This window comes from Pyrgilauda ruficollis, unplaced genomic scaffold, assembly GCF_017590135.1.
Source record: "Pyrgilauda ruficollis isolate IOZ18807 unplaced genomic scaffold, ASM1759013v1 scaffold47, whole genome shotgun sequence".
Taxonomy (NCBI): Eukaryota; Metazoa; Chordata; class Aves; order Passeriformes; family Passeridae; genus Pyrgilauda; species Pyrgilauda ruficollis.
In genome coordinates, this window is record NW_024526266.1 from 1831943 (window position 1) to 1854624 (window position 22682).

Below are 22682 nucleotides of genomic sequence, written 5' to 3' on the forward strand. Positions count from 1 at the left end.
CATGGACAGCAGATCCTGCCAGAACTGCAGGAATAACACATTCAGCTAGAAAGCAATGAAAAACTACTCCACTCTGAGACAGGTACAGTGGCAATTAACAGCAAAACACTGAGACTTAGAGTGTCTTTTGCTGCAGGTTGTCTGGCGAGGTAAAGCCTTCAAGAGTGAAGATGTCATCTCCCCAACCAGAGTACAAATTTAAAGACATTTCTGTGCTGTGCCCATAGCTGAGTTAACTCATATACACCTGAAATGTTTTTCCTTTCAATAAAAGGGAAGCAAGTAATCAGAAAATTACAGCGCCCTCCAAGTTCTTTTTTAAAAGATGTAACATTAGGTTCAGTTTGGAAATTCAGCTACACTCATATGACATTTAAAAACCCAGAACAACAACAAACAAGGCAACCCACAGAATATAAATCCCATTACAGGAATGGGAGGAGGTAATTAGAACAAATGGAGGGGAAGGAGGATCAGGATTTCAATAACTGAACCAGAGTTACCAAGCAACTCATTTCTAGATCAGAATTTTCCTTCAGACTCCTATTAGTGATAGTTTGTTATTGCTATTAGTCCTGGATATCATCACAGAGAAGCTGCTTATTCCTATCTTCTGTTTGCACCATTTACTGGGAGCAGAAATAACACACACGCCTGTTCAGAAAAGCCATACACAGAACTATTTGTTCTCTTCCCTTATTCTTCCCCTCTTGTTCTCTATTAGTATACAAACCAAGCAATAGGCAACACTGTAAACAAGCACTGTGCTATTACCCAATTTAATGTTTCATCACACCCTGCGTAGGCACAAGAGAAAACACGTGTTTCTTGCAGCCAAGGATGTACTGAACATCATAGTTGTTCTAGGGTTTTTGCTGAAGAGCTTCTGAAGGAAGCTGGGGGAAGGCAAAGTAATTTCACATTTTGAAGATGTTAAAAATGGGGAGGAAAAAAGCTACAAACAATGAAAAGAAACAGAAAATTAATGAAGCAAGCGTGTGATTTAAAGGAAGCAGATGAATAAGGGCAAGTCACCAGAGACCAGATAAAAATGAATTCCAAAGAACTCTATTTTCTTGAACTTTTAATACAAAGGCTAAAGAAGTTTTCTTCCTTTCAGCACTAATCTGTGATAACCTTGTACTATTTATAAGGCACATTACTAATGTGTTATACAATTATATTTCATTAGCAGTGTGTTAAGTATGTTAAGTTATATTTCAATTTAAATACACTTTTAATTCACTGATAAGCTAAAGAGTCTCTGCAAGTTCAAGATCATTTTAACATGGAAGTGAATCCATCCCAAACTATATTTGTATTTCACTCTTAGTGGTTCATGGCATCTCTAAAATGCACTCTGGAGATTAAATATTTCAGTTAAGAGAAAAAAAATCAGCATATTTCATATTAGCTGTTCTGCAGCATTCTTGCCAAGAAGGAATGTTGTTGAGATATTCTTCAAAACTTTCACTTAATGGTGAAAATAAAATTAGTTTCAAGTGGTAGACCTTCCTCGAATCTAATTTATGGTAATTCACACCCATGCAATTACTTGAATTATATAAAACTGTCAAAATGGGGCAGGGATGGAGGTTACAGGAGTAACTTCTGGGAACAACTGATGCCTGCTCAGGTAATTCCTTCACACACTGATTTCTCTTCTACTACTCAACTCTACCTCTTAACACAGGAATGTCACCAAGACAAAGAAAAGGGGTCTTCTAAAGCAGAGAGAAAAGGGCAATACCACATTCTCTAGAAAACACCTAAATATCCTATTATATCACACCCCTGGCAAGCTGTACCAGGGTGAAAACCCCGAAATTCAAGACACAGCCCAGATGGACCCAGACAGGCAGGGAAGAAAGAGCCCATGATCTCTGCAACCATCATGGCTCCAATCCACTGCCCCCTCCCAGCAAACCCCAGGTGAAGCACATCAATCCAAAGATCACTACAATTCTTTTTTATACTATCTTAACATCTTCAAATGCAAGAACTGAGATTGATTGATCCCTAGGACATGAAATAAATAGGCATAAAGAAATATTAAGAAATTCTCAGTAGACTGAAACCAGTGTAGCTCTCACTGCAGACTATTCCCCCCTCAACTCTTTTACTAAAACTCCCGGGCTTAAAATGTTATTCCAGCCTTCAACAGATAAAAAAAATTCTTTAGGGGCTTGTTTGTTAGCTTAGATCAAGTAATAGAGACACATTTCTACTCATAAGTAGAATCTCCTGTTAAAACAGAAAGGTTTATAGGCCTGAAGGCATCCAACATGTAACAAATTGATGTTGCCCAACCAGTGCTCAAGTTTACCCCAAGCATCTGTACCAGGGAGTAAAACCAATCTATTTAATAGCCAATAAACAGAAAAGTAGTAGAACCTGACAAGAATCTCATCAGTTTCACAAAACTGCTTCTTGGCAAAACAGCAATATCCCATATCAAGAAACAAACCTGCACCCAAAAAGACTTGAAGAAGCAGTGAAGAACTGAATTAGAAATGCTGTTCCCATCCATTGTGATCATATTCCTGTCCTTTCCCTCAGGGGCAGCCAGAGCTACATAGAAATATGAGATATTGGTCTCTGTGTCCAGAAATAGCATCTTGTAGGAAATTCCAGCCAATATTGCTGGGTTCCTCACCACAGCACTGTGTCCAAGTCTCTTTAAGGGAAGAAATCTGATCATTTTTTACTTCTGGGCTATTAGAGCTGCTAACTGCAAAAAAATCTACTAGTGCAATTTCATAACAGAAAATGACAGTTTAGAGAACTCTGCTTCTCAGAGATAGCACAGATGATCACTTAATAACATAACCTGGCCCTGCTGAAATTAGAGCAAAAGGCATGTCTGTAGTAGAGCACTTCAAACTCTGGCACTTACAACTTGGATACAAGAAGCATCTGCATTATAATCATCAAGAAACCAGACTATGCAATATTCCAGACAAAAATACACATGAAGTTATGTTATTAGAAAGGCATTTCATTAAATCAAAACAGACAGCAGATAAACAGAATCAATAGGCTGTACATTTCAAATTCTGATCTAAGCACATACCTTTAGCTATCCATGCTGATTAGGGAAGCCAGAGCACTCCAATATCATACAAAATTAAGACCTTTCATATGCCAAGCAGAACAGCACAATGTTCAGAAAAGGTAGCATATAAATAACAGTAATATTTTATTCCATAGCAAAAGGCTTATGACTCAAGTTTACTAATTCACATGACATTTAAAGGCATCGGTTTTCCATGGCATCTGATTCAGAGCAGATTTTTCATCCAAATGCAGGCTTAGGTGGCTTTTTCTTTACTTCTTTGTTCACATAAAGCTTAGACCAGTTAGAAACACAGTAAGAAAATTCTGTACAGCACCCAAAAACCAGTTATGCTTGTGTTTTGGGCACTGCTTGGAAAGCACTAGCAAGTAGAGTGCAACATGTAGAGCTTGAAATCCAAGTTGAGTTGCAAGCTCCATACCTGTGTGAAGGTGAGGGAGCCTCAAACTGTGGCACTGTGCTGTCCTCACTCACTGGGGAGTACAGGCCACTCATCTCCTGAAACAGAAAGCCATGTTACATCAGAGCTGACAAAACATGGATGTCTAATACATATGGTCACAATACTGCTGCTTTTCCATGCAGATAACCGTGTCTACATTTACTCAACTCTTACCTAAAAATCTTAACCTATACCTGAGAAAACATTGATTTTCTTCAATTTTTTTTCAGTTACCATTTGAACCAGGTTTCAGAAATCCTACAGCTGTGGTGCTCTGTGCTTCAAGAGTGGCAGTTTTGGAGCTTATACTCCAAAAAACCCAACAGATTTGGTTATCATCCATTTGCCTCTATCCCAGCATCTCCCTTAACGTGGCAGAACAAGCGAGCTGTAACTGCATTTTTGAGATATGTGCAAACTTATCTAACAGCCTTCAGAACTAGAAAGTAAGGCTGCATATGGGTCATAGCAAGAACAGTCACAAGGCAACAGGGCAAAGGTGGTGCCACAGACTTAAAAGAGGATCTGTCAGTCCTCTGTGGGACCACTGCACAAGAGATAAACTTTGCACATAAACTTGGCTTTGTCCCTCCCAGACTAAGTCACTGCTGTGTACCCAGTATGAGACTGTCTTTCATCTGTTTGGGAAATGGAAGCTATGCAGGATGCAGCAGCTCATTAGTTGAGGGGCAAAGTGTTCTCAGGACAATTATTACTTGTGCTTTCAAATTCCCACTAGGTGCCTATTAGTTGGTAGGTAGAAAGAAGGATATTTGTGACAAGAGAGATCCCAGGCTTTAGAGGTCAGAGCCAAGGTCACCATCACACCCCAGGAATACACCCCAGCTGAAGCCCACTGAAATGCCTGATTAAAGAGCACAGAAACAGGTAGCTGGATGCTCTTTGAGAGATCCCACAGCTTTTGGGAATAGTTTCTCCTAGATCTCAAGACTTATTTTACCAGTCTGAAGAAAACACACTAAGGTATATTTATTTGACCAAAGCTGAGAAACATTTAGGAAAAGAGGTCTGAAAAAAACTCCAAATAGCTATCACATAAATGGGAATTCTTGCAGTTGTCAGTCATATTTATATTTTGCTAATTCATCAGCACACATATTAATTACATTAAGAAATCTAAAAGGCTTTTTGAGAGGTAGTTGGGAACACATGCTGACTGCTCAAGATGAGCAAGCAGTGAGAAGCAGACCTGCAAACTGATTCCCAAGAAGCTTTAAAGGAATGGTATTTGGAGAGGTGGCAGTCTGATGTATTCCTGAAACACCAGCTTCCTACTGCAAGATTAAACACTAGAATGATTAGAGGAGAGGACTAAGAGGAACCTAAAGACTCAGTGAGGACAGAAGGATTGCACTGATTGGGTTACAAATTGGGAGAATAATTCTTAGCAAAAATGTCAAGAGATTTCCATTAGTACAGAATTAAGAGAACTATACCAGGAGGTAGCAGGAATCAGTTTTGACATGCAGCAGGAGCTAGTTTTGTTCCAGTCTCTGCATAACAACCTCTTCTGAATCCCCAACACATCTCCATTTTAAGACTTAGATGCTGCTATGGCTTAAACAGCCTGTGCAAACAGCCAGCAACGTACAAAAATCTTAAATTCTGATCAATATACCAGCTGCTGATTTCTAGCAACTACTCTAAAATACTTACTACCAACACACAGAAATGATTATATAAGAGCTACCTAACTGCAGCCTGCACACATCAACTAAATGAACAAATTAAAGTAAGAGCATCATCTGTTCATTTTCCCATTACTGACTTAAATGCCATAAATTTAACCCAGCAGCCTCACAGCAAGGCAGACAGCTTGATGAAAATGAAAAATTGCCAGAGTCAGAACAATGTCTGGGCACCTCACCTCTACACGTTTAATATCTTCTTCCAGAACACTTAGCTCCTTCTGGATCTGCTCCAATTGCTGTGGATAAGAGAATGGGAGAAGTCTAAATCAATCTGCACTGCACCACCACCAAGATAAATTACAATCTTTCCAGAGAGGAACCTGAACTATCTTCACTGGTGTGTCACACAATTCAAAAGTCACCAAGCAGGAAGTTCAAATGCACAGATTAACTAAGTGTGCACACAAGCCACATTCAAGACAAAGCTGTTATTTTGAAACAATGCGAAACAAGAGCAGGATGTCAGTCACAGAGACCCACATTATTCAAATACTGTAATGCTCCTTTAACATGTCTCAGACAAGGTGTGACTGGTTTGCAAACACTGAGTATAGAATCACCAGGTGGTCTGGGTTAGATGGGACCTTAAAGATTATCTCATTCCACCTTCTGCCACAGGCAGGGACACCTTCCATTAGACCAGGTTGCTCCAAGCCCTGTCAACCCTGGCCCTGAACTTCCAGGGATCCAGGGGCAACTACAGCTTCTCTGGGCAACCTGTGCCAGGGCCTCCCCACCCTCACTAGGAAGAATTTCTTCCTAATATCTAAACCCACAGTCTTTCACTTTCAAACCATTCCTATTTGTCCTATCACAATTAGAAAAAAACATAATGAAAGACAATGATCATTTCACCCATCAACTAAATACAAAATGTTTTGCTAAAAGGTATCAAGACTAGTTCTCACCCCAGCTGTTAACTGTCAATTGCCAATTTAAACTTTCTCATTAAGTTTCTGGATTGGAAAAAACCTGTTATGACTAGAGCAAGATTTGCTTCTAGCACTGAGCAAGCACCACATGGTATCAGGGTATCACTTCTTCCAAAGGTGTGATACTTACCTTGGATTACACTATAAACTCCAGTCAATTTGAGAGCTACACCTGAAAGGGTCAGAAGGAGGCTTCCCCTTTCACCAGCCAACATTTCCTTTCCCTTCTTTGTGCCACATGTAATATCTTCCAGGTTTTTAGTCAGTCTGCAAGCTGGCTTCACTCACCTCAAGCAACTGAAGCCACAGACTTGACAACTGTTTACACCTAAGCAAGAACATCATCTCCTTACCTGTTTATTCAGCAGAAATGTCCCACCCTAACACCCACAGAGCCTAAACCCAGCCTTGCAGGGCCCACACACACACCCTCTTCTAGTTGAGAGCTCCTGACAAAACTCAGCTCCAGAGCAAGTCTGGTTCACTGAGACACATAAATGTAATAAATACACTGAAAACTGGGAATCCACCTGATTCTCCTCAGCTCTCAGTAAAAATTTACAGACAACCAGGAAGGTGGCCTGTGACCAGAAGCAATTGCTAAGTCAAGTCCACTGAAAGCTTAAGCACAACACGTTCTCCAAAGATATAACTAATTTTTTTACTTTCAGCTTTACAACAGAATATTAAACTGCCCAAATCCAAAGTTACTAGTTTGGTGAGACATATTACTCTTAGTATGACATATTCCAAAGAATATCTGGTAAGCTACTCCCAAAGACTTATTCACTCAAGTGCTCAAGTTTGATCCTTTAAGAGGCAGAGGTTTTTGCTTAAACAAAAAGCACAATTTAAACCTCTCATAGTAAAGCATTCCAAATATCTGTATGCTCTGCATTAAATAATCCACCATTTTAGTTTTCCTTTTAAACACTAACAAAAGCTTTTGTCTCTGAAAACAGAAGAAATGACTGCTGGGTCCACACCTATTTCTAACATGGCTGCTTCTTTGAATGAGATGACATTATAAATGTATCCTAATCTCTGTACTCTGAAGGTTTCAGTTTACAGACAGCAGAAGTTTAATGGTTTAGAACCAGACTGCCACAGATAATTTACAAATCACTACACCATAACAGATAATTCCATTTTCACTTTCGAAACCTACAGCAAGAATAGCAGGTGGTGCTACAGTTCCAAGATTAGTGGCAAAGTTAAGTGACACTTGCACAGCATGGGTCCTGCCTGAACTCAGCTCTAGAAAATACCATTAGTCCCCCACATTCATAAATCCCATTTAAAAAGAAGTTACAAAACCACTTACAAGTTCCAAAATTACAGTGAGGAAATCAGCTATTCTACAATGTACTGGCTCCCAGCCAACCTAGACCTCTGAAAAATAATTGATAGTTGTTGCCATCACATAAACAGAATACTTTTTATAGGAACAAGAGCAGAGACTTTTTATTGGCCAGCTTTCACTAACTATTGCACACAGCAAAGAGCATGAGATCTGGTGCTTTATTTACCAATTCTTCCTTCTAGTTACAACCTACCATAAACTTACCCAACAGTAGCAACTCCAAAGAGCAGGCAAGAGTGTTTCATGCTTGTTTTAGATGGAATCTTCCCATGCCATCAGCATAAAATGAATTAATGTCTACACTGAAACCTTTGATTTCTTGGTATGTTAGTTGATGTGTTTTAATCTATCAAAGACCTTAAATCAATCCACATTCATTCCAATTAGACTTTGAAAAAATGAGACTACCGATTTATAACTGCCAGCCTTTGAGGGACATTTAAGGAAAGCTAAATGAATTATAGCTCTTGCAGTATATTCAGATTTAAGGGCCCTTAATTTAATTTTCACTGTTGGGCACAGAAAGCAAGCCAAGTCCTGTCCCAGTGATGGGCAGAATCACACCTGTTAGACTTTGGATTCAGTCAGCAAAAGCACTTCCAACAAACACTGAAATGCATGCTTAGAGAGAAGCACATACTATAAATTCTCTTTTCAGACACAGATGCTTTCCCAGAAATTAAAAGGCCAATATGGACAAGGAGAAGGTCCTTAAGTGTTTAAACCTCAATTTCAACTCCAGTGAATGAACTACAATAAGCAGGTGTGTAACATTCTGGTCCCATTTTTCACATATATAGAAGAAAAGCTAAGATTTAAAAACTTTTTTATAATCCTGGAAAAGGTATTTCAGATGTTCAAGAAGCTACCAAGAACTTACACAATGCTAAACACCAGGTCATGGCCATTTTGTTTTTGGTTGACCATCTACTAACAAGCCTATCTGGGGACAGCACTAAGGTTTTATCCTGGAGCTTCCTGTTTTTCATGAAGCAAGGGCCCCTTGGGAGGCAGCAACTTCCTGCCTTGTGTTTGTACAGCACGGACACCAAGCAGCCCTGACTACAAGGGTCTCCTGGTGCCAGTTCTAAGTGTTTGCAAAAAACTAAAAGCTCAGCAGAGCCTCCCAGTGACACAGACACAGCCCAGAAAAACACACAAGGGAAGGAGCTATAGGCCCTTGACCAACTGTCTTTCCAATTCTAGAAAAAGCACAGAACAGCAAAGAAAAAAAAACAAAAAAAAAAACCCAAACTTATTCTAGAAAAAGCAAAGAATAGCAGGATTTATTTTCTACAGAAATACTGCAAAATCAGCAACAAAACTATTCTAATAAGCAGCTTAAACAGAGCATCTGGATTCACAATTTTTGGAAGCTCACAGGCTATTTCATGTTCAGTAACACACCTTCCAGGCTCTGATCCAGACTCCCTGTGTAGTCATCACAACATACACCATAGATCCAGACAAACAGATGAGGATATTACCAGAGGAAACATTTTCCCAGACACACAAAGCCATTGCACCAACCAGGATGAGACAAAAATTATCACCTGCCCACCCAAGAAGGATAAACCAGGTAGTCCCTGTAAATAAACCCTTAATTCTGTCCTGTAACTTCATCCATCCAACATTAGAATCTTCCCACTTCCTGTTCTTCCACCAAATAGTGCTTTAACAAACCACAGTGCAAACTTCACTATCAACAGCTGAAACTTTTCTAAAGGTATCCAGTGAAATTAATTTCTATCTGTAGAATATAATACCTCAATGACAATGCACAATAAGATCAGTTTCTCTCTCTGGAAGTCTTGTCTGTTCCTGGGCTTTCTTTCCATGATTGCTTTGGATACAGAGCCTTTTACGACACACAGGGCAACTGTGGCATGAAAGTAATTTTCAGACCTTAGAGAAGGTCTTATAAGACCTTTAGTCTTATAAATTAATTGCAAATATCACTTATTTTGACAAAATACCTCTTTGTTACAATTTCTTTGCACAATTAAAAGCAGGTGAAAGGCTTTTGTTAGTATGAAGACAAGAACACCTGAGCCTCCACAAGTTTCATTAGTGAAATATGGCATTCAAGCCTCTTAAACATGTGGACAGTCCATCTACAACACATTTATCTGCTGAGATTATTTCTTCTCTGATCAATACTTCCTCCAAAAGATAAATGTTTCCTCACAACTGGGGAAGAGCTAACAGAAAGGCTTGAGAACATCCAGGCTGTTTAACACACAGACTTCCCAAAGGTAGGAGAAGGGAGATGCCAGGCTGATAAAGTATGTTTCATATCTTGAATATTCCTCTCCCTCATTTACATCCTACAGTATGGAGGAAATATGCTCTGAAAGTTTAGTGATAGGGTCTGACAGAAAAGCCTCCCAAGATAAGGACACCTGGGGAAGTGAATAAAGCTGCCTAAACAATTAGACTAATTACCTTAGAGTTTAATGTATCAGTAATAGGTTCTTTCTTTGCAAGACCTCTCCAGTGCAGCAAGGAGAGCCAGCTGTATACACTGACACCACTAGGATAATTTTTAGTCTGCTGCTCACACACTCACTGTATCCTTGGACTTCTTATCACTGCTTCTGGAGCTCACATCTCTCATTCAGTAACTTAGAAATGCAAATAGATTTAAATATCAGGTAAGTGCAGTGGATAGGGACCAGATTACTCTAGCTATAAATTCTCCTCAGCAGTCCTGAAATGTAATCAAGAGCACATGACCACAAAAGAGCATGACTGATTCCTGCTTCTGTCGCCTCCTCTTGCTTACTCATTAGTTCATCCATGTGTGAACACGCAGAACATAAGGCTTGACAGGTGAAGTGATTAACACAGGGTAATGACATCCCTGGAGAATTCATGCTTAGAATTCCCAGCCATTACCCCACAATAACTAATAACGCTTCTTATTTTTAGTATCTAACATTTGAGGGTGCAAAGAACAACGATGATTCTGAAATGCTGAGCAGGCACTCAGTGCCACAAGCCTGAGACACTTCAGGATTATTTTTCTGTCCCAGGATGTTTATCAGCTCAAAAACAGCCTTATGCATTAGCAGACATGAAAGAGGCCTTATTTGTTAGACACAAGAGACTTAACATCACGTTATTAGAAAGAAAAAATAAAAATGAAGTGACATCTGCCAAGGGAAACATGAATGCACCCAGAGAATAGCACCTGTGTAGAACTGGATTTGTGATACTAATCATCAAGCTCAGTATTCTCCTTCAGTAAGCAATGGTGCTGCTTGACAGAAATACCATCAGGTAGCTGAGCTAATAATATTTTAGCATTTTTTTAATGCTAAATTATCTATATTATATATATGGTGTTGTCTGTTTGGAGACATTCAAATCCTGACCAGACAATTAGCAAGGCCTCTTCCTTAAAGTACTGAACATAAAAGTGGGGAGAATTAACTGATATAATCAGTTTTCACACATAGTGTTCAAGATGAAAGAACATGTGAACATTTAAAATTAACAAAGTTAAATTTGCAAAAGTATTTATGCAACACATGTATGAAAGCAAGAATTTTAAAAAGTCACAGGCAGCTGCATTTGGTTTCCCTGGGAAATAATAATAAACACCCACGACCTCCAAGATATAATATTTCATTATTAAACTTGACCTTCCAGACTTTTTGGGTCCTTAATATCAACAGAAGAGGATGCTGGATTAAAAACAAAAAAGCAGAGTATGCATTCAATTAACTGTGCACACATATGGAAAGGCACTCAGCCATGCTAAGTTTGCCTTAGGGACAGACATCCAACTGCTGTGAATGATCAATACATTCCTCCCCTCCAAAACTATCTGTTGTTTGTGTGAAAAAGTGTTTTTAAGCTTTAGCCATTTGTTTTCAATCTTTTCTAAAGTAAGACTTTTTTATTCTATTACTATTGCCAAGGATTTGGGTTTTTTGCCATATTGCTCTAGGTCAAAAAGAACACAAAATACATAAATTTCAAAAGAAAAAGGGCTTGCAAGCACCTCTGTGCAAAAAACATGCAGTAAATTCCAGCTTGAAAGATCAACATTTTGAGAAGTTATGAAGAGATCAAAACAGGATTTCTAATAGAAACTTCTGCAGGTGCTGAACCTCACATTTATCTTCTAGAGAAATTATGAGAAGGTGGCAAAGAGGTATTTGTCAAAAGACTTGACTGCACCAATACTCTGAAGTACAAGTCTAAAAGATAGTTTTCTTCTAGCTATAAACCCACTCCAATATGCTCAAGAGTCACCATTTCATTAATGCAAGATAAAAAATCCGTAACTTACGAGTGAAGTAGGTAAGAAGGGTTACAGGTGGTTAATGATCTGCTCTGAACATGGGAAATACTATACAGGTACACTAACTCTGAGGCAATATGTGTATTCACTTACAAAAGTACCTTAGTCCCTATGTAAGAACTTGCAGTATACAGTAAATGAAACCTGTTAATAAAATCTTGCAATAAATAGTATTGAAAGAGGCTTATTAGGAAGCAAAGTTACCAAAGTTCCATTAAACATTTAAGGCAAAATTTAGAAATAAGAACTCAGGAGCATACATTAAAAAAAACAAACCACTATTTATTAAGAACTCATCTTTACAGCTATGGTTTACTGAGTGAAATTGCATTTACTCTGCAGCTATCCAAGCCTGAATTAAGAAAGGAAAAAAGGTCCTGTTCCTCCCATAATAAGGCTGCTTGTATGACTCACAATAATGTGCAATACATCATTGTTCCAGGGTCCACACATGTTTCTTGAGCTCAATTCTTAAACAGTCACCTTTCATAGCATCAAAAGAAATTACAGAGAACTTCAGAAGCTCAGATAACCTTTACTGCATTATTAATATGGTCACTTAAGCCCCCCTTCTCACCTTCCAAGCCACCATCTCAGGCTTTCTGCAGTCTGCATACATCACCATTGTCTTAACCCAAACAGTAACTCCTCTGTTACCCCCACAAAAGTCCCTCCAGAAAGGGGTGCTTGCCACAAGCTCCACGAGCTACAGAGAGGACCTTGTCAATTATCAAAAAGAAAACATCAATTTACTCTATGTGTAAACTGACTGCCCAAGACAGATTTTGAGATATAAAACTATCCTATGGACTGGTCTGTATTTTTCATGCATCTACCCACTCATTTTTATCCTTCTTACCCTTATCAAGTGAGAGCAAAGACTGCTACAAGTCTGACAAGTCCTCATTTCCCTCAAAATAACTGGCAAGGCCAGACACTAAGCTCTAGGGCAAGGACAGAATTGGCAGGCCTGCACAGAAGTCTTTGGAGATGTGACAGTCTGCATTTCATGCTGGAATATAGAGGGGGGTACAAAATAACATAGAGGAAGTCTTGGCAACAGAGGGAATACACAAGCAGGGACATGGAGGATCTGAAATAAACTCTATGTCCCAATTCCCTTCAGGATGTTCTGAAGAGATCTGCAGAGATCTGCAGCCAAAATTAAGTTTCTTTAGCCTTAAAAGGAGATGTTATCCTTTAAAAATTATTACTAAAGCCAAAGAGATACAGATGCAGATGAGAAAAGCTTCCCAGGTACTGAAACTCACAGAATCAAGGTTGCAAGAAACCTTCAAGATGATCTAGTCCAACCACTACCCCAGCACCACCACACTAACCCCTAAACCATATCCCCCAATCCATATCCAGATGCCTCTTGGATATTTGAGACTGTGACTCCACCAGCTCCCTGGGCAATTTACTCCAATACCTGACCCTCTCTTTCAATGAAAAAAAATGTTTTCTAGTATCTAATCTGAACCTCTCCTGGTGCAACTTGAGGCCATTTCCCCTCATCTTTTCACCTGAGACATGGCAGAAGAGCCTGACTCTCGTCCCGCCCTACTACAACCTCCTGTCAGGTAGTTAGAGAGAGCAATGAGATCCCCACTGAGCCTCCTTTTCTCCAGAATAAACAGCCTCAGCTCCCTGAGCTGCTCCTTATAAGACATTTTCCAGACCCTTCACCAACTCTCCTGCCCTTCTTTGGACTTTCCACAACCCTTGTTGGTTTTGGCTGTGGATTATCTGCTGGTGGACAGACTCCAGACTTGCTTTGGAATGACTCCATAACCAGACCCTCAAATCCATTCTTGGACAAGGCTTCTTACACCCATACATGAGTTTGAGTTTGACCTTATAGTCACACTGTTGGGTCTTCCGTTCTTCACATCTTTTCTAAGAAAACATGGACCACAAGAGAGCTCATCCTTCTACTGTTTTCATGATCATTTTTCTAGGTTTCTGGGCTATTTGTGGCATTAGGGTTTATGCACTGGATGACCTTAAAAAGGAAGAGTCCCAAACCACATGTATCTGATTATAAAACTCTTTCACATTCCTTGAGACACTCATTTTAGGACAAATAAGGAAAAAAACACAGAATATTAATTCTTTTATGTCACCACATTAGTCATGCTATTTGATAAACTACAGGAAAAAACTTGGTAGTGAAAAGGATTTCACTCCTCAATATTTGATTTTTTCTGTGTTGGGAAAACAATCTTTCAAGAAACTGATGTTCATTTACACCAAGGAGTCTCTGTATTCCCACATGCTTCACCAGCTTGAGATGAGAAGGCAAATGATTAAAAATTGAAGCTGTCATACATAAAGAGATTAATTTTCCTGCAAACCCATGTGTCCGCTGTCTGAGATTTCCCCCAACACGCCGTGAGTTATTCTTTGCAGAAATAATGCCAGGCTAACACAGCACTTCAACAGAAATGCACTGGGAGAAAGCAGCAGACAGCACTTCACCGACTGAAACACAAAGCAAGTTACCTCTCGTTTGTTTCTCCTGGCCACTTTAAGGAATTCCATAAGGATCTGCAATTGGGCAGCATGGGACTCCTGTAACACAGTAAATAAGGAAGTGTAACTCTTCCATGTACATCAAGAGAAACAAATACTCATTTTACACACAGAAATCCACAGCACAAAAATTACTTTCATTTACAGGCTACCAAGAGGAAAATAGCTTAAGGAGGTTCTAAAAATGGTAGTTTTACTTTATCTCACAGGTACTAAAGTTCTGTTTGGTTCACAACAAGTTTTTCATGTGAAGGCAACAGTCCTTGTAACAGTTCTTACTAATAAGTTGAAATGCTTCTTTTTTTTCTTTGGCTACTGTACCTGAAATAGATTTTGGAATACAGATTCCTCACAGACTCTTCTACCCTGGAAGATCCTTAGCATCCACTTCATGATTAACGTACTAAAGGATGAAGTATTTATATAAAAAAAAACTTTACCCAAAATTTACGTTTATGCTTATGTAGAAGTTACTGCTGAAGGTTTCTCCAGAGTGAAAGACAACAATGAAGTCACTGATGAAAATAAACCATCCTTTTCTAATATTTTACATAACAGGTTTTTTACCTCAGCCATCAGCATAGTATTTTCACCCAAGAACTTGACAGGGCACGATAAAGAGAACCACAAGAGGAAAAATATCTAAGACCTATATAACAGCATTAATCTAGCCTTAATCAAAATCACAGCATTCCAAGTTATTTTTACAACTCAAAATATTTATTATAAAAGGATGTGAACATACAGTCAAAAAGAATCAAGACATAGGAGCACACAAAATCCAGGAAAGGAAGAGGGGACAGGGAAAGTAAAGACATTGAATGCAAAAATACTACTTTTCTACAGCTATTTTTTTACTCCCCATGATCTGACAATAATAAGTGTGAAGTAAGTAAAGCTAGACAAGAAAAATGCTTTTAAATTATTCTTTAAATGTCAGGTGTGATTTCACTTTTTAGGCTTAGCATCCTTAGAAGATATTCATACTCAGAAATACTTATACACTCAGTCATATGCCTTCTTTGCTTCAGCTCTGTCACAAATCATACAAAAAGGTTTGCAGAGAAAAAAAGTTTTATTCTCTTTTTCCCCACCAAAACTTCACTGAACCATAAGAAACATATTTACAAGTCCCCATGCAATAAGGCAACATCACAGTTCTGCTGATAGTCAAGCATATTTTGGGGTTACTTTCTTTCCATCAGAACCACAAGCTGTAAATATTGATTCTCTAAGAGTGAATAACTTCAGATATTCCCAATACAACTTTTCCTCACCTGTTTTAAAGCACTGTCAAAATCCACCCTCCTACTCAAAGTTCACTGGGTCAAATTCTGTAATAATCCAGCCTAATTTATAAGGTGTGGTTCTCCTAACTTGAAAATGATCACTTGAAATGAACAGCATGGAATGGCCAAATACAAGGAGAACTAACCCAAACCAACTACATTTCAGTTAAATCATAGGAACAGCTTGCTTCATATTGGCTAAATCTTCAAAACGTATTCATAAACATGACATCTGAACTTTTCTTTCAAGCATAAAATACTGAAAAAGCCTTCAGGAAAGGTGGTCATTCAGATTATATCAGATCCAGCAGAAACTAAAGGGTGTGATCCTTTTCACACGCCCACTGTGTTTATTCTTTAATCTATATTCTGGACTTCTTCATCCTTATTACTAAGAAAGATCTGACATTTACTTGTGCAACAGACAATTAGCAAATTTCTTCACGTGCTTGTCTGTGTTCTGTGAGTCATTTTCTCTTATCCTTTTCTGTTTTCCCTGCTTGTTTATACAACCCTGCCAGCAACAGCATTATAAGCATGTTATGGGCATCACAGCTGAAATGTTACTTCACTACAAAGGTCAGCAAAACAGTCACCTTTTAAACACCAAAACACAAGAGAAAATACTGAGCAATTAATTCACCAACAGAATCTTGCTTCCAGGAAAAGGTATCAAAAGAAAAAAACTTCTAAATACACAGGGATCTTTTAAATAAGAGAAACTTCTTACTGCTTCCAACTGCTTCTTCTTTTGCACCAGCAGCTCCAGCATCAGGTTGACATTGGCTAAGTCAAGATTGTCTTGATCAGTTCCCAACAAATCTTGAATTATCTGCCACCTGTGGCCATTCTAAAAAGAGAACAAGAGATGTGGAAGAGATGGTGAGTCCAAGGAATCCAGGGCTACATAAGCCATCCAACGAAAGCTATTAAAAGCAACACAGCAATATTTCATCTCTTTGTAAAATTGCAACCCAGTTTTCATGTATCCAGATTCCCAGTTCTGCCATGTGTGCAGGATATGGCTCCTCTGACCTACTGTGGAACTTCTTATCTTATTTGGAATATATTTGTGCTTCATGAAAGCATATTTGCTGCTGCTGCAGGGAAAAGATTATTTCACAGCAACAATTTTATCTGATTTATGCCCCAGCTTCTGAGACCACGTTTCTTTGGAGAGAAAAAAAAAAACCCTCCACATTTATCCAAGCTTAGTTGGATTACATCTGAAATACTGTAACGCACCAATACCTTTTAATTTTTTTTAAGATCAAATAATAGGTAAAACCCTCATGCTAAACTCAAAGAGGGTGCTATCAGCTTATTTTTTCTACTGTCACCTTTCATATTACTTCTCCTAAGTGTAAGGGAAATGTGCAAGCTGGGAAGCAGATGGAGCTCATCAGGTTGATCTCATTTAAACTGCTTGGAGCTGTAGGGGACTCCTCAGAGGACCAAAATACTACTATACAGCCCATTCCTCCCTGAAGGCTCTTTTCTCCTCTTCTTATCAATAAAAAAAGCAAAAGCAAAAAAAAAAAAAGGTATCTTTAGCCACAGGAAAACCAGAATAACGAGTTAATGCTAGCAGCTTTACATCAAAAAGCTTCAGGAACCAACAGGAACAGCTGAGAGGTCTAAAGAACATCTAAGAAACAAAGCTGGATTAAAAAATCCTGTCCTAAAAAAGCTATGACACTAAATCAATTTATTTAAATTGGCAAGAACTAGAAACACCATCCAGTCTAAATCAGATATTTTCTCAAGGGCTGTAGCCTTTTCGTATTAAATACATTAAGAAAAATAAAATATGTAGCACCCATACAGAATGCACAACTTTTCAAACAGTGCTCAACAGAACCTATGGAAACTAGTCAGGCCAAAAACTCAATTTCAATCTGCAGTAACTGGGAAAAACCCCCATGATTTTTAAGCAAGAGAACAGGATTTCAAATTTTAACAAACAGGAGACAAATTTTAACAGACTAATGCACTAGTTAATTGTACTACAGCTAAACTACTCAAATGTTCAAACATGCTTTAACATGACTTCTTAATGAGACCATGACTATTGCATTTGCTGCAATGTGTCTTGATGACTTCCCTTACTACCAAAAGTAACAAGGCACATTAAAGAAGGTGCACAGGAGCAACCTTACTCTTTTTATAGATGCCTAATTTTTATTTGCTGCCAAAAGGTAGACACGCCACTGTTCTGAGCATGAAGACGTGGCAGATTGTCCACTTACTGATAGTTATCATAAATAGGTGCATCTACAAGCAGAGCTTTTAAAGGGTAAAACCAATTTCCAAGAAGCTACCGTATATGCCTTCAGGTCAGTTGTGTGCACTTCAAACCAGATCTGGTTTATGCATATTTTATATTAAACATGGTATATGCATATTTTATAATGAATATAAAAACTTACTGTGAGTAAACTAATGAATCTTTAAAGAATGCTCTTTTCAAACACTGACAGCACCAGCTTCTGCAACACAGCCCTTAAATTAATATCATTTTAATATAAGCTTTTAAAAACAGGTGCTTCGTGGTTTTTAATATTATTTTGCAATCTTATTTATGAATTACAAAAGACAAGGATGTCAGACATAGCAGGTCAAACATGCAAGTTTTTTGGCTCATGTCATATATTCTTTTTGATCTTAATGCACCAGAGCAACCCCAGGTGCTGATGAACTGAGGACACAGATCCTGCTCTGATTCTGTAACATGAAGCAAATCTAGAAGATACCCAGGCAGTTTTATGTGGCATCTGAACCAGAACACCAGACTCCAAATGTATCTTTCTCCCTCTTGTGGTTGGTCTCAGCATTCCTCCAGTTTCCTGATGGAACACAGCTTCTCACATGTGATCAGACAAGCCCGTGGCACTGCTAATCATTCACTGCTCTCATTGTAGCTGTAATTTCCAACACTCAATGAAAATTATTACCTTTAAACAAGTGTAATTCCACGGGCAGTATCCCAGGTTATATGCAATACATCAAAGGACACTTGCCTATGCTAACACAGCTTCTCTCTGCACGTATTGCTGGCAGGAAGAAGAGGAGTTAAGGTAGAAGGGATCTACTGCTACTGATATTGGTATTATTCCCTCTTAAAGCAAGTTAAAGCATCAGCTCAACAGTGCAATCTCTTGTCAGTTAAGTCATGTAATTATAAATGCTGTACAGAATCACTAAATATATATAAAGTAAAAAAGTTGGAACATACGGTGCTACTCACTGAATGGTCCAGTTTGAGTCTTTTCTCCTCAGATCTTTGCTTCTGTTTAAGAATTAATTCATTAACTAAAAAATATAAATAAGATGTCAAAGAGATGGATTTAAAGTTCACCAAACCAGTATATAAGATTCTACCTCAATATATTTACTTTAGTTATTAATTCCACAGTAAGATGTTTATCAGTAATTAAAACAAATATCTCCACTTTTTCCCTTACCACTTTATTCCTTGGTAGTTTTTTGTAACATATATAAAGATTTTTTTTTAAAGTCATCAATACAAAGCCTGCACATTCTCCAAATTGATTCAGTTCCTTTTCCTAAACACCCATGGTTCCTTGAGAAAGTTTTTAAACTCCAAGGCAAATGTATATCACAGAAGAGTATGAGGGAGATAAATCAGGTAATGTTCTATTACAGGCCAAAAATTAAGCACAGCTGAATAGAACAACTTCTTTGAATTATCATGTGCATTTCTAAAGATAAACTTTTGCTATAATTTAATTTTACACCAACCCTTCAACCCTTTGCACACATACACACACAAGCTCTTCCCCCTCCAACACATACCTCAAATCCCTGGACACAGAGGTATGGAAACACTCTTTGGCCCAACATGTACTCCAAGACCTGCCTCAGCACCATCTCCAGCACAACATTATTAGGTCTAAATCAGGATGCCCATTTCTGAAGCATTCCTTGGCTACTGTGGCTTTTCAGACATTTATTATTAAATGGGTATCTCAGCACATGAAATCAAGATTTGCTCTAATTTGGTATTTCACACTGCAATGTGTTTCCTTTAATCTTTTCTCCACAAAACTAAGTTTTAAACTGTATTTCCACCTAGCAACATGTACTCCCTCTTTAAGAGACAATTAGGATTGCATATAGGTATATGTATGAATATTTTCTCTGTATCTAATTTACACCTACATCTATCACGTGGGCCTCACCACTGCAGCCAAAATAGCACAGTATCTAATACAGCCTCCACCCTTTCAGTGTCCAAGCTTTGTAAACAGGGCATGTTCTTTATTACTAGGCAGACAAGAGTGCAAGAAAATAAAAGTAAAGAGATTCACATCTCTAGCCATAAGAAAAACAGCTTCGCTTTTCACAGTATGGAAAGAGCAGCAAGTTAATCTCACTACTGTCACTAAGCACATAGAACTGCTGGAGGCAGTGCAGTATTAACAATTTATAGTACTAACCTTTTTTATATAAAAATGACAACCAAGGGGCTGATATGTGGATTTTTATTTTCAACATCCAGAAGACTGTAATTTACAGGACAAATTTACAAGTGCCTGCCTTCCTTAACAACTAAGATGTTTCTCATGCAAGCAAGCCTAAAGCTCACCTAAGAAGTTGGGATAAAGATGATCTATATTGTCCACAACATAGTTGCATTTGGGACATCTGTTATTGTCCTCCAGGCTCTGGTGAATACATTTATAGCTGTTCAAAAACAAAAAACAAGAAACAAAACAAGTGAGCCCACATGAAGGAACAAAACAGAAGCACAAGGTAAATAATATCAGTCTTAGACAAGGTGCATTGTTTGTGTTGCCAGCTAACAGCTGTGCTGCCAAGAACCTACAGTGGAGTCAAAATGTTCCAGTGTTTGAACTCAGAGTGTGCTACAGCAGAAAGCAAAGCTTTCTGGCAAGGATTACAAAATTTAGTCAAGTACTTCAGTCTTATTTCCCTGAGGATTACTGCAATGTGGATACTCCAGCCACAATACCATCTCAAATTCATGCTCCCCCCCACTTCCACAGGTAGAGGTAGCAGACAGATTGAATTACTCAGAAGCAACTCTTCTAGATTAGCTGAATACTTAGCAATTAACATTAAAAGCATTTTAGGTAATTGAGCAGAGGAAACACCTTCACCAACTTCTCATATTTCCCCCCACAGCTGCTTTTCTCACTACCAGTGAATTCAGAGGTGCTCACTCTTGAACTGAGGGAGAGAGGAAGGAGAAGATGCACTTTAGATCAGGTTTAAGCATCTCACTAAGCGCCTGCTTGATGTCAGCTCCTGATAGAGACACCAGATGGTAACGTTGCTCCACTCCTTCTAAATAAAGGTATTTCAGTGTTTCTCATCTTGGCCCTCTAAAAAGTTAGAGGTCACAGGGATAAAGTGTTACCACAGAGGGCACAAAATCGGCTGCTACCTTACCTGTTACAAATCAAAACTCTTCTGAAAGTTACCAGAATCTGCTGCTTGAGAAAGTACTTTATACTACTATATTATTACTTCTTACAAGGTTTATTTCTAATTAGCAGACACCATAAGAGTATAACATAGACAGGACATGGTAGGACATCATGGTTCAACATTTATACCAATTCCTAGAGGAGAAGTAGCAAGTGGTTCCAGAAATGCCCCTAGAGGGTTGTTGCACTTCTCCATGAAACATTTGCTCCTCATCAGCCAGAGATAAGACACTGAAAAGTAAGTGGGACCAGGGCAATTCAATACAACAGGAAAGCCTGAAGCATATCCTGTCTTACAAGGTTTAAAATAATTGCAATATACAATGTACAAGCCACTTCAAACTGTGCACAGTCTTGCACAAAGGCAAGGAGGAGCTGCCAGCATTGCTCTCAGCACCTCTATAGGGGTGATGCCAATAGAGGTAAATTAACAAACTGTTCTGACTCTGGATAGTGGGTGTTACCAGCAGTTCATGAACATTCTATTTCTTTACAGAGGAAATATGGTGGCACAGAACTATTTCTTAAAGACACTTGGACTTTTTTCTTTTGAATTTAACAGGTACCCATCTTTTAAAAATTTATTTCTACCTTCTTCAGTGTAGGGACAGAAGACAGAAAAGAAACAAACTCAGAATGAAAGGGTATCACAGCAACACCTGTCTGCACATGCTGTAAGAGATGGACATTTGATGCACTACAAGCAACCAAGTATTACCAGAAGCTGTGTCCACATTTCGTCATGTAGGCTTCTTCAATCATATCAAAACAGATGGGGCTGAAAACAAAGCAAAACAAAAATCAGAAAAATGTCTTTTTTATGCTGAAATATGAAAAGTACTATTAACTCAAAGCAACTACCTAATTATACTTAGGTAATAATCTCCTATATGTAAAATGAAAGGACCTACTAGTGCAACAGCAACCAAGCAGTATAAAGAGCAAAAGGGCAATCCACAGTTCTTTGAACTCTGAATGATACTGCAGTTTGCTACAATTAGAAACCAGTAAGTGTTCACCCTTAAGCTTTTAACACCTGCAGACAACCCAAACAAAGCCAGAGAATCTTCAACAAGCAAGGCTACAGAAGAACCTTCCATCGATTTATAAATGATACCAAAACTAGTATCTCCTTTTTTCAGCCAATAGCTATCTATAATTTTTAAAAGTGGTACAAAGAGGCAGAGCAGATCAGCAATAGCAATAATGTAATGAGAACAAGGACTAATAAATGGGTGGAGAAGGTGCAAACGAGGGGGTGTGCCTGCAGAGCACTGCCAGGGTTGAGGCTGAAGGAGAGCAAGATGAAACCAATAGGCAGCAGGTGATACAAACAGAGATGGGACAGGTGGAGTAACCAGTTAGTGACCAGAGCACAGCCAGCTCTCTGTGAGGGATCGCCAAGAACCAAGCAGGGACCTGAAGAGAAGGATGTGCAAGCAAGCAGTGCTCCACAGGAACCTGAGCACAAGAGACAGGAATCCAGTGAAATGGGCAGTGGAAGAAATCTGGCTCCTCTGTCTGTGACAGGTTTGAAAGGAAAATGA

The 22682-nt window shown here is 38.6% G+C and overlaps 1 protein-coding gene across 2 annotated transcripts in view; it reads right to left on the minus strand.

Annotated features, from left to right (window-relative positions):
* The window catches only part of COP1 (COP1 E3 ubiquitin ligase), a 123019-nt gene that overhangs the window by 93429 nt on the left and 6908 nt on the right, over positions 1-22682 (minus strand). For both annotated transcript variants that reach the window (XM_041479024.1, XM_041479025.1), the window contains 7 exons: positions 21854-21913; positions 20271-20368; positions 18897-18973; positions 16392-16511; positions 14343-14411; positions 5407-5466; positions 3498-3574 (listed from right to left, as the gene is read on the minus strand). In XM_041479024.1, the coding sequence (XP_041334958.1) occupies positions 3498-3574; positions 5407-5466; positions 14343-14411; positions 16392-16511; positions 18897-18973; positions 20271-20368; positions 21854-21913 (561 nt within the window). The remainder of the gene's footprint in view (positions 1-3497; positions 3575-5406; positions 5467-14342; positions 14412-16391; positions 16512-18896; positions 18974-20270; positions 20369-21853; positions 21914-22682) is intronic.